This window comes from Salvelinus sp. IW2-2015, linkage group LG8 (genome assembly GCF_002910315.2).
Source record: "Salvelinus sp. IW2-2015 linkage group LG8, ASM291031v2, whole genome shotgun sequence".
In the NCBI taxonomy this organism is placed as follows: domain Eukaryota; kingdom Metazoa; phylum Chordata; class Actinopteri; order Salmoniformes; family Salmonidae; genus Salvelinus; species Salvelinus sp. IW2-2015.
The window spans coordinates 26977160-26989654 of NC_036848.1; the positions used below are offsets into that span (position 1 = coordinate 26977160).

Genomic DNA, 12495 nt, shown 5'->3' on the forward strand with positions numbered 1-12495 from the left:
TGTGCAATTGGCATGCTGACTACAGGAATGTCCACCAGAGCTGTTGCCAGAGAATTGAATGTTAATTTCTCTACCATAATCCACATTCAACGTTGTTTTAGAGAATTTGGCAGTGCGTCAAACCGGCCTCACAACTGCAGACCACGTGTAACCATGCCAGCCCAGGACTTCCACATCTGGCCTCTTGACATGCGGGGTCGTCTGAGACCAGCCACCTGGAAATCTGATGAAACTATAGGTTTGTACAACAGAAGAATTTCTGCACAAACTGTCAGAAACAATCTCAGGGAAGCTCATCTGGGTGCTTGTCGTCCTCACCAGGGTCTTGACCTGACTGCAGTTTGGCATCGTAACCAACTTCAGTTGGCAAATTTTCACCTTCGATGGCTACTGGCTTGCTGGAGAAGTGTCCTCTTCATGGATGAATCCCGGTTTCACCTGTACTGGGAAGATGGGATCGTGTGGGCGAGCGGTTTGCTGATGTCAACATTGTGAACAGAGTGGCATTGGGGTTATGGTATGGGCAGGCATAAGCTATCCTGAGGCCCATTGTCGTGCCATTCATCTAACCGACCCTACGTTTTTTCTAAGGTATCCTTCACCAACTGATGCATATCTGTATTCCCAGTCATGTGAAATCTATAGACTAGGGCCTAATGAATTTATTTAAATTGACTGATTTCCTTATATGAACTGTAACTCGGTAAAATCCTTTAAATTGTTTCATGTTGCATTTATATTTTTGTTTGTACAATTCTCTTATCCAAACAGATTATTCATTTCTGTAGCACTTATCAATAGCTGTTATCAAGTTGTAAATTATAGTGCATGGAGAGAATAGTGTTACTTCCATCCACTTGGAACCGGTAGGTTTGCTAGACCTTATTCATGGTTTCCTCACATGTAAAGGTGGTGGAATTATGTCAAGGTCAGAGTATGGCATATCTGTAGACACACCTTCATTTATTCGATGTCTACCCAAACTGAATAGCATGCTATTCTCCTGCTTAAGTTCAAGGTCAGAATACGCATGGAGAAAAGTGCAGAAAAAGGAATTACGTTCCATTTATGTGCTTAACTCGGGTCGGAATCTGTCCCTTAAAATTACCCAGAAAGACTCACAGCTGTAATTGCTGCAAAAGGTGATTCTAACATGTATTGACTCAGGAGGTTGAATACTTATCTAAATCAAGATATTCCACTTTGACATTAGATTTGTGTAGATCGTTGACAATAAATGACAATTAAATCCATTTATATCCCACTTTGTAACACAACAAAATGTGGAAAAAGTCAAGAGGTTTGAATACTTTGAGGGCACTATACCTCTCACATGTACCATTCATTTGTAATATCTTGTAAAAAGAACATACATCAATGTAATACTTATTTTTTTAAAGGCACACTGGCTTGAGATCATGAAACAGTAAATGAACATTCATAAGTACAGGAATTCCAAAGTAGAATTAGGCTCTCCCCCTTGTAAAAAGTGCAAACAGAGGCAACCTATAAAAACAAGTGCAAATGCTAGGTTCATGTCAAAGGGAATGGTCTACTGTAACATGTTTTCTACCATACAATAATTGAAGAAAGAAAAACACTGCATGAGAAATGCACCAGCAATCTGTTCCAGCATTTTCCAAACCACTTTTCCACAGTGGTTGAGACATCACTATGTTGATGTTGAGTTTTCAAAGACATTCTCCACAGTTGATATTAGGCTCGGTCATTCAGGACCTCTTAGAGTCTGAAACAAGAACTGGGCTCATCAAAGGTCTGTCTTCCTATGAGTCAACATACTGCTACATGCAGTAGTCATCATCGACGTGGCATGGGGGGAGGCTTCAGTGCAATCTTGTGGAATGCTCCTCCTGAGGTCTGCTGAACACACATCAGTTAGACGGCCATCTTGAAACATGCCCTTCAATTCTGGTTTCATAAAGAATTACCAACAAAGTAATTTTTTTATTTTACTTTTGTGCTATGTCATGGTTTCAGGAGACAAAAGACATATCTACAATAAGTGTGTTAAATGAACACTTACCTGTGGGTATTTGCTGGGTACCATTGGTGCTGTGGCCTTGACTGGTGGCACTGGGACAACATGCTTGATTTTCTAACAGAACAATATACAACAATTGATAATGAGTTCATGATAAGACTGTGTAGAGACCATGTAGTTAATTGTTATACAGTTGTTATTAAATGTCAACATGTTATTAACTGTAATGGCTGAAATGACTTACCGGTGTGCTCCTCAGAGTCGGCAAAGGCTTTGGTGGAGGTAGGGGTTTAGTCTGATAAAAAAATTGAATAAAGAAAATGTTTGTACAAGTTTGGTACGTCAGTATACAGTACGTTTCTAATATTCCTGAGTTTAGTAACATGATGTATTTCAATTGGCATAGCTCACCGGTTCAATGCAAGACTGTGGCAGCACTGCAGGCAAGCTCTTTGGTGGCTGTAAGACAAAATATTGCTCTCCGCTTAGTCTGCATTTATTTTCCTTTCCAAATATCCTTAGTTTACTCAAAACATAGCCTGCCTAAAGTAAAGTGGGTATCTCTACAAGTTCAGCAGCTGTTTCAATTCTTGTTGATATTATTATATATTACATAGGAACTACATACAGTTGAAGTTTACATAGACCTTAGCAAAATACAATTAAACTCAGTTTTTTACAATTCCTGACATTTAATCATAGTAAAAATTCCCTGTCTTAAGTTAGGATCACCACTTTATTATAAGAATGTGAAATGTCAGAATAATAGCAGAGGATTTATTTAAGCTTTTATTTCTTTCATCACATTCCCAGTGGGTCAGAAGTTTACATACACTCAATTAGTATTTGGTAGCATTGCCTTTAAATGGTTTAACTTGGGTCAAATGTTTCAGGTAGCCTTCCACAAGCTTCCCACAATAAGTTGGGTGAATTTTGGCCCATTTCTCCTGACAGAGCTGGTGTAACTGAGTCAGGTTTGTAGGCCTCCTTGCTCGCACACGCTGTTTCAGTTCTGCCCACCAATTTTCTATGGGATTGAGGTCAGGGCTTTGTGCCACTCCAATACCTTGATTTTGTTGTCCTTAAGCCATTTTACCACAACTTTGGAAGCATGCTTGGGGTCATTGTCCATTTGCGACCAAGCTTTAACTTCCTGACTGATGTCTTGAGATGTTGCTTCAATATATCCAAATAATTTTCTTGCCTCATGATGCTATCTATTTTGTGAAGTGCACCAGTCCCTCCTGCAGCAAAGCACCCCCACAACATGATGCTGCCACCCCAGTGCTTCACGGTTGGGATGGTTTTCTTCTGCGTGCAAGCCTCCCCCTTTTTCCTCCAAACAAAACAATGGTCATTATGGGCAAACAGTTCTATTTTTGTTTCATCAGACCAGAGGACATTTCTCCAAAAAGTACGATATTTTTTCCCATGTGCAGTTGCAAACCGTAGACTGGCTTTTTTTATGGCGGTTTTGGAGCAGTGACCTTTCAGGTTATGTCGATATAGGACTCGTTATACTGTGGATATAGATACTTTTGTACCAGTTTCCTCCAGCATCTTCACAAGGTCCTTTGCTGTTGTTCTGGGATTGATTGGCACTTTTCGCACCAAAGTATGTTCATCTCTAGGAGACAGAACACGTCTCCTTCCTGGGCGGTATGGCGGCTGCGTGGTCCCATGGTGTTTATACTTGTGTACTATTGTTTGTACAGATGAACGTGGTACCTTCAGGCGTTTGGAAATTGCTCCCAAGGATGAACCAGATTTGTGGAGGTCTACAATTTTTTTTCTGAGGTCTTGGCTGATTTCTTTTGATTTTCCCATGATGTCAAGTAGAGGCAATGAGTTTGAAGGTAGGCCTTGAAATACATCCACAGGTACACCTCAAATGGACTCAAATTATGTCAATTAGCCTATCAGAAGCTTCTAAAGCCATGACATCATTTTCTGGAATTTTCCAAGCTGTTTAAAGGGACAGTGAACTTAGTGTATGTAAACTTCTGACACACTGGAATTGTGATATAATTGTATAATCTGTCTGTAAAGAATTGTTGGAAAAATGACTTGTGTCATGCACAAAGTAGATGTCCTAACCGACTTGCCTAAGCTATAGTTTGTTAACAAGAAATTTGTGGAGTGGTTGAAAAACGAGTTTTAATGACTCCAACCTAAGTGTATGTAAACTTCCGACTTCAACAGTATGTGTATGTTATGTGTAACATGATACTACTAGTGACTCCACATAATAGGCCTTTATCTATCTGCCTGGACTAGTGGCAATGTTGAGATAATGTTGTGGTAATGTAGCTCACCTGTGGAGGGGGCCTGGAAGGGACCACAGTGACAGACAGAGGGGTGCAGGCTTGTGTTGCAGATGACTCCATGAAGGTGGGTTGGCTGATTTGGAGGGGCTTGCTAAGAGGATTACCCTTCCCACTCCTCTCCTGGAACATTGGGTTCAACTGGCCCGGAGTAGAGTGGACTTTCCTTCAAATACAGATCAATACATAACACATCAATATGTTGATCGTGTACCAAATCATTTGAAATGACAACTGAAGAGGCATTCACAAAAAAAATACAAATAATACGTTGGCGGGAAAAAAACTCACCTTTTGGAAATGTAGTTCTCTCTCTTGTCCTTCTTGCAGCACATCAGTCCTGCAACCAGGAAAGTAAGCAGCAACAAGACAGCTATCGCTGCAGAGACACCAGCTACCACCCCAAACTGGTCTGCAAAACCAAAACATTACTAATCATTAAAAGATGTCCATTTTTGTCAACTGTTCAGGTTTACCTTTACAAAATGTAACGCATGATATGAAATACATAAACCACAATGCATGTCACAACGGAGTGAATGAGGCATACCTTGAGGCACGTCTGAATACTTGACGTCACAGTAGGGTGGAGCCCAACCTGGGTTACAGTAGCACTGTCCCTTGTTGTTGCAAATCTAACAAAAGAGAGCGATGATTGTGATGACTATGTCCAAACAATTCGAGCGGAAGTTTACTAACAACTCAAAATCAACAATCAATGCACTCACCCCATTGTTGTGGCATTTTGATGAACAGTCCTCCGTTTGACCATAGACTTTGACATCTTGGCATTTGTGATCATAGCAAACCTATGGAAACAAAGATGAATTGTTCACTTCATTTGCACACTCATATGAATTCCAATAGGCTCTCTCGAGGGATGATTTGGAATTCAGAAACAGTCTTACCTCATTCATTCCACATTTGGTTCCTGTTGGGACCATGTCGAGGGCTCTTATTTTATCCTGGTCCACTGCTATGTTGCATGTTCCCCTCATTGTATAGGAGGCCTTCTGCCCAGTGATGGGATACTCATCCCCTCCCGAGCAAAATAATGTTCCACATTTTATATTCCTAGGAGAAGAAAATAATATGGCAATGTGTTTCTTAACAACACAAACTTACGGAAGTCTTGTAATAGCTGTTTTCTATTATTTGTAAATTGCCTTGGGAGGGACATTGTGTGGTCATATTGTGATGGGAAATGTCAGGAAATGGAAATGTCAAAACACAGGAAGTCAATGTGACAGATGGGAGTGGACATACTGTGGCGTGCAACGCGCAAAGCCGTATTTGGTCCTTCCGCAGTGGGCTCCTTCGATGCCACCCAGGTTTAGATTAAAGCAGGAATCCGTGCCTACTTGTGCCGCTAGAAGATAAGAGAGATGACAGTTATGACTTTTTGGTTCCACAGGATATGACAGGAATTCTTACTGCAGATTATCATCATTGCACAAATCACAATATGACGTTTAACTTGCACTAACTGAATGAGATTATATCTAGGCCTATTTTGTTTCTGGAAGAGTTCTGCTTTGTGTTAATGAAATAGCGTCATACGGCTATGGATGGTTACGCTGTGTCGTAACTCGTGTAGTGTAAATTAATAGATAATTGATAGATCCAGTTTTCCATCACGAGTGGAAGAAACATCATTGGCTATATACTTAAAACAGTAAAGACAAGTACCTGGTCCCCACAGTCTCTTGCAGTGTTGCTGAAGTGTTGGGCATTGCCCATTGTAGCAGTACCCCTGACTATAGTTGCAAGGTTTCCCGTTCATTTTGAAGGTATCTTCTGGGCAATGCTCTGAAGTTCCAGTGCAATACTCTGCCAGGTCACAATCACTGGAAGCTGTTCTACACAAACTGGTTGCCTGTTTAAGCTGAAGGTTGAATGGAGAACAAATAGTTCATTGGTTGAGTAAGTAACATCATAACAGATTAATAACTAATACAGCTAACAAAAATTGTCTGCTAAAAATCTGACACTACTACTACAGCAAAGTGTATGATTCTTGGTTAGATGGCAAGTTTGGTTCATACAGTACAAATTTTATTTGATGACTGACTAGGCCCGCTTCTTACAGTCCCCTGACTGTCATATTGAGGAAGGATATGGACAGTACAGTACAGGGAAACACAAGGGCATCAGTCTGTTTCCTGGTATTATTGCTAGTATTCCAACCCTGGTTTCTCAATCCACCCATCTGTTCTTTATGAAGCCGAACCCTACTTCTCTTATGGCTATGTTATTTTTTATGCTGGTGGTTATTAGTTGTTGTTGGTTGGGTGTGTCTGTCTGAGTTGTGGTGAGCAGAGAGAGATCAGAGATGGACGTTACCACCTGGTCTGAGTCATTCAATCATACGTTTAATAAAGCACCCAGATTTGAATATGGCTTTACATAAAGATAAAAATGCACGTACTTGGCAGTTTTCGCAGCATGTTCCATGATCACAGCTGGACCCCTCAGTGAGGCGACAGGTTATGGGGTCACAGCAGGGATTCTTACACTCCTGGGAGGGACAAAAGACACACCAGGCCGAGACAAAAGACAAAATAACAATTTCATCTTACCACTGTCAAATGAATCTTTTATAAAAAGTCAGTCATCCCCAAAATTTCATTTACGGTGCAAAGCATTCATGCATGTGTATATTTTGTCTCCCTTTCATAAGCTTTTGAAAATGTTTGTCATCCTTATAACAAAGCCAAACCTTTGATTGAGTCAGAGGAATAGTGTAAGACAATATAATCAATGGCAGTGTACATACAGTACCAGTCAAAAGTTTGGACACACCTACTCATTCAAGGGTTTTAGATTTTTCAAAGTAGCCACTCTTTGCCTTGATGACAGCTTTGCACACTCTTGGCATTCTCTCGACCAGCTTCATGAGGAATGCTTTTCCAACAGTCTTGAAGGAGTTCCCACATAAGCTGAGCACTTGTTGGCTGCTTTTCCTTCACTCTGCAGTCCAACTCATCCCAAACCATCTCAATTGGGTTGAGGTCGAGTGACTGTGGAGGCCAGGTCCTCTGATGCAGCACTCCATCACTCTCCTTGGTCAAATAGCCCTTACACAGCCTGGAGGTGTGTTGGGTCATTGTTCTGTTGAAAAACAAATGATAGTCCCACTAAGCACATACCAGATGGGATGGCGTATGCTGCTGAGTGTTGTGGTAGCCATGCTGGTTAAGTGTGCCTTGAATTCTAAATAAATCACAGAGTCACTAGCAAAGCACCCCCACACCTCCTCCTCCATGCTTCACGGTGGGAACCACACATGCGGAGATCATCCTTTCACCTACTCTGCATCTCACAAAGACACGGCGGTTGGAACCAAAAATCTCAAATTTGGACTCATCAGACCAAAGGACAGATTTCAACCGGTCTAATGTCCATTGCTCGCGTTTCTTGGCCCAAGCAAATCTCTTCTTCTTATTGGTGTCCTTTAGTAGTGGTTTCTTTGCAGCAATTGGACCATGAAGGCCTGATTCATGCAGTCTCCTCTGAACAGTTGATGTTGAGATGTGTATGTTACTTGAACTCATTTATTTGGGTGAAGCATTTATTTGGGCTGCAATCTGAGGCTGGTAACTCTAATGAACTTATCCTCTGCAGCAGAAGTAACTCTGGGTCTTCCTTTCCTGTGGCGGTCCTCATGAGAGCCAGGTTCATCATATGGTCATATGGTTATTGCAACTGCACTTGAAGAAACTTTCAAAGTTCTTGACATTTTCTGGATTGATTGACCATCATGTCTTAAAGTAATGATGGACTGTCGTTTCTCTTCGCTTATTTGACTTGGTCTTTTACTAAATGGGGCTATCTTTTGTATACCACCCCTACCTTGTCACAACGCAACTGATTGTCTCAAACGCAGAAATTCCACAAATTAACTTTTAACAAGGCACACCTGTTAATTGAAATGCATTCCAGGTGACTACCTCATGAAGCTGGTTGAGAGAATGCCAAGAGTGTGCAAAGCTGTCATCAAGGCGAAGGGTGGCTACTTTGAAGAATCTCAAATCTCAAATATATTTTTATTTGTTTAACACTTTTTTGGTTACTACATGATTCCATATGTGTTATTTCATAGTTTTTATGTCTTGACTATTATTCTACAATGTAGAAAATAGTACAAATAAAGAAAAACACTTCAATGAGTAGGTGTGTCCAAACTTTTGACTGGTACTATACATGGAGCCTGACTAACCTCCACAGTTCCACAGTCACACTCCTCTCCAGGGTCCAGGAAGGCATTGCCACAGGCAGGCCCCACATACAGCCTGTCAGAGCCGGGTGTGTCCAGCAGACAGCTGGGATTGGCTCTCTCCAGGAAGTCACTCAGCTGCTCCTGACTGCAGCCACTGAACAGCTCTGGGTACACTGACCTGAAGGTGTGGGAATGATGGCTCACTTTAGAATGATTAACATAATAACATAGGAAATGCCTCAATTTGTCAATGTGTGAGTAATTGTGTAATGTATAAGTGTTTTTGTCTTTACCTGAGCCGATCTGCCATGACACAGTTGTCGTTGTACAGCGATGTCCCACAGGTGCAGCCTGAAGTATCATGGGACATGCCCAGGTTGTGGCCCATCTCATGAGCGATGGTCGAGGCAATGCCAATTGGGTTTCTATTGTGGTCCTGGTTGACTGCACCTGAACTTCCAGTGCACATGGCAAGTTTATTTGCCAGTCCGACAGTATCGCCCAAGAAATCTTTACCACTGTTAAAAACAACAACAAAATGTTGGGGGAAAGCTTTAGAACTGTGATTAGCTTTGCAAACCACACAAAACGAGACATTTATCCATCGTTCCAATTTTATGCATTAAAAACAACATTTTATATTTACATTTTTTGCAGTACATAATATCAAACAATAATGTCATGGAAAAATTGTGATTAATTGCAATCCAGTTCCTTTCATCAACACAAAAAATAAAGATAAGGCCAATTACTCACGTGACAAACTGGGCATTGTCATGCTTTACCCTCTTTAGAAGGTCGTCTTGACGCCACTGGAGAAACCTATCCAGGGTGTTCTCAGGACTGGCTGTGACGTCAATGTGATCCCTGGTAGTCCACATCTCCAACCCCACCAGCATGACCCGGATGTTCAATGGCCGATACAACTAGGAAGCAGAGACGGCGATCTTTTCAATAACTCCTTCATGAATATAAGCTATACGTACTAGAGCTAGGTGGGAAAACTCCTGGCCCTAAGCCCTGAATATAAACAGTAAGCAATTCAATAAAGCATCCTAAGAACCTATAACTAGAGCCTGGACCTGGTCAGGTAAATCTCCTGGCCCTAACTATGCTTATGCAACATTCAAACATACAAAATGACAAACAAGTAGATGACTTCCTTGAAAAGGTACCTTATCAACATGATTGGCAATTTCCAGCATCCGAGCTTTGGTTTCGCTTCCAAATATTTTGGACTGAAAAATAAAATAAAATACATATAGTGAACAAAAATATAAATGCAACATGCAACCATTTTACTGAGTTACAGTTCATATAAGGAAATCAGTCAATTGAAATAAATTCAGTAGGCCCTAATCTATGGCTTTCACACGACTGGGCAGCGGCGCAGCCATGGGTGGGCCTGGGAGGGCACAGGCCCACCCACTTGGGAGCCAGGCCCACCCACAAAAGGGCTTTATCACAGACAGAAATACTCCTCAGTTTCATCAGCTGTCCTGGTGACTGGTTTCAGACGATCCTGTAGGTGAAGAAGCCGGATGTGGAGGTCCTGGGCTGGGGTGGTTACACATGGTCTGCTGTTGTGAGGCCAGTTGGATGTACTGCCAAATTCTCTAAAACAATGTTGGAGTGACTTATGGTAGAGAAATTAACCTTAAATTCTCTGGCATCAGCTCTGGTGGACATTCCTGCAGTCAGTGTGCCAATTGCACGCTCCCTCAAAACTTGAGACATCTGTGGCATTGTGTTGTGTGACAAAACTACCCATTTTAGAGTGGCCTTTTATTGTCCCCAGCACAAAGTGCACCTGTGTAATGATCATGCTGTTTAAATCAGCTTCTTGATATGCCATGTGGATGGATTATCATTTTGTGCCCAAAATTTGAGGGAAATAAGCTTTTTGTGCAAATGGAACATTTCAAACTATAACATATATGTTGATACATAATATACCTCTGTGTAGTCAGCCACCAGATACATCTCCACAAATCTTTCAGGCCCAGTGATGGGTTTACTTTTCTAAGAAAAAAAAGGGAGATAAGAAAACATTGGACTCTCCTTACAAGATAAATATAACTAGTAGAAAACATGAACCCTGAACACTATCTTTGGATGTGCATTGTTTCAACTAAGTAACAAAAGGAAGCAGTAGTAAGTAACTGCATACCCAGCCTTTGGACTTGAAGAGGCCCGAGAGTCTGGGGGCCGGGCCCTGGTCATGGTCATAGACCGTGCTGTCGTTGGAGTGACCACAGCTGGCCCTGTTGGCTCTGAGGTGCTCCTGCCTGTACAGAGCATGCTCCCCATCGGCAGAGTCTCCTAAAGGCTCAATCAAGTAGACCTTCTGCTCAGCCCTCACAAAGCCACTGGAAAGACACATCGGCGAGCGGTTTACTGAGTGTTGAATTGCAAGGCACGGACAAATCAGTTTCTCCCCAATTAAAATAGCATTGTTACTCCAATTATATGATATAGTATGAATAATCAACATCAAAAGGCAGTAAGTTATTCAGTATAGCAACTCTAATCATTGTCTTGTAGGTGAAATGTCAGCAGAGGCTACGTCATAAAAGACAGGTACATTTCTAAATCTCTAAGACCGCTTTCAAAAATTATTTCAACCACAAATTTCTCAGTGATTTGAATTACACATATGTGGAAATGTAGCAATTTTGAATTTCTCAAACGAGAAGTTTGATTTCCTGAGAGATGTACTGATTGCCAACTAGTTCAGAAAGTTCAGAAACTGCCGACAGAAAACAGGAAATATGCTGAAATACTCACTTACCTAATGCCAGAACAGATTCCAACACTAACGGATGAATCTTCAATGCCTTGAATATGACCATGATAATAGCAGTGGTCCTACAGGAAGTTGAAATTAGTAAAAGTATTGGTTTAGAGCTTCTCTTGAAATACTGTACACAGCATGCAATGAAACAAAACAAAGTGACACAAATCTGGGCTATTATATTTAATGGCTCAGATACCTCATAATTTGGAAATGTTGTCACCCGCTTTCCATCTTCGGAATAGTTCGTTTCAGTGTAATGCCTCCCAATAAGTTGCCTATGAAAAGAACAATTAAAATAACTGCTACTAAACTTGCTACCAAAACACATCTAGTAATTAGTGGATGGTTAAAAATAATGTACCTATTCTTGTCAAGATGAATTGTGTGGTTCTCTCCAGAAATGGTTAATACATATTGTAGCCCATCAGGATAAACCTATAGGTAAGATGTTGTTAGTTGTCGACAATGAAACGCTGTTCTCCTCTTTATAACAGCCCCTCTCCATTGGGGATTTGAAATACTGTATTTCCCTCATTTACAGGAACCACTGTTACATAATTATAGAGAAAAGATAACGGGATGTAAGCACCTGGTTTGAGAAAATGCTTCTTTTGACCTGACCAGTTAGTCTCTGAGGTCGGACGACATCGTAGCGCTCCACATGATCTAATGTCCGTGCGCCCTTGACCAGTACAACTAAAAGAACAGACATCCAGACCTATTATAACGTTTATCTATTTCTTAGAGTAATTGCTATTCATTTAAAGTCTAGACATTGACCATACGACGAGCATCATACGAGTTCTAAACATTGCAATGTTGTATATAATGTCTAAATGCGTTATTATCCTAACAGATGCGCTAATTAGGTAGCCTTACTGTCCTTATAAATACAGTACTGAACAGCAAAATACACCTTTTTGTATTTCATTCAATTGTTTATAATTAGCCCATTATTTTATATATAAAAACTTCAGATATATAATTATGGTTTAATATGTACTATGTTAAACTTACCACAATAGGTGATGCATAACAGGAATATATATAGAGTGTATCGCATGGCTGGAGCTTAATATCCCTGAGTTTCTCAAGTGTGCTGTATTGCACGGATACTGAACACAGACATTAAGCAGCTCTGTAAGGTACCAGT

At 40.9% G+C, this 12495-nt stretch overlaps 1 protein-coding gene across 2 annotated transcripts; it reads right to left on the bottom strand.

The window, feature by feature from the left end:
• Positions 1-1380: 1380 nt before the first annotated feature.
• Positions 1381-12487, bottom strand: LOC111967646 (disintegrin and metalloproteinase domain-containing protein 8). 2 transcript variants are annotated; one of them, XM_023992843.2, is made up of 23 exons: positions 12360-12487; positions 11932-12038; positions 11704-11777; positions 11539-11617; positions 11337-11413; positions 10716-10914; positions 10502-10567; positions 9721-9783; positions 9302-9471; positions 8839-9063; positions 8546-8723; positions 6755-6844; positions 6016-6211; positions 5593-5695; positions 5235-5400; positions 5055-5135; positions 4877-4961; positions 4618-4738; positions 4318-4492; positions 2414-2461; positions 2247-2297; positions 2045-2116; positions 1381-1878 (listed from the first exon to the last, which is right to left on the bottom strand). In XM_023992843.2, exons 1-23 carry the CDS (start codon positions 12403-12405, stop codon positions 1819-1821), a joined length of 2532 nt encoding a protein of 843 aa, XP_023848611.1. In that variant the 5' UTR covers positions 12406-12487; the 3' UTR covers positions 1381-1818. The 2 variants fall into 2 exon arrangements, with proteins under 2 accessions (XP_023848611.1, XP_023848610.1); XM_023992842.2 differs by having other exon boundaries at positions 1381-1881.
• Between the last annotated feature and the right edge of the window lie 8 nt (positions 12488-12495).

What these genes read in the sequence shown, in the direction of transcription:
- LOC111967646 (XM_023992842.2), bottom strand. Translation starts at nt 12,405, where the DNA reads ATGCGATACACTCTATATATATTCCTGTTATGCATCACCTATTGTG. An exon ending in CATGCTGCGAAAACTGCCAA is followed by an intron (nt 6,212 to 6,754) that starts GTACGTGCATTT and finishes TTCAACCTTCAG; the next exon opens with CTTAAACAGGCAACCAGTTT. An exon ending in CCAAATGTGGAATGAATGAG is followed by an intron (nt 5,136 to 5,234) that starts GTAAGACTGTTT and finishes TTGTTTCCATAG; the next exon opens with GTTTGCTATGATCACAAATG.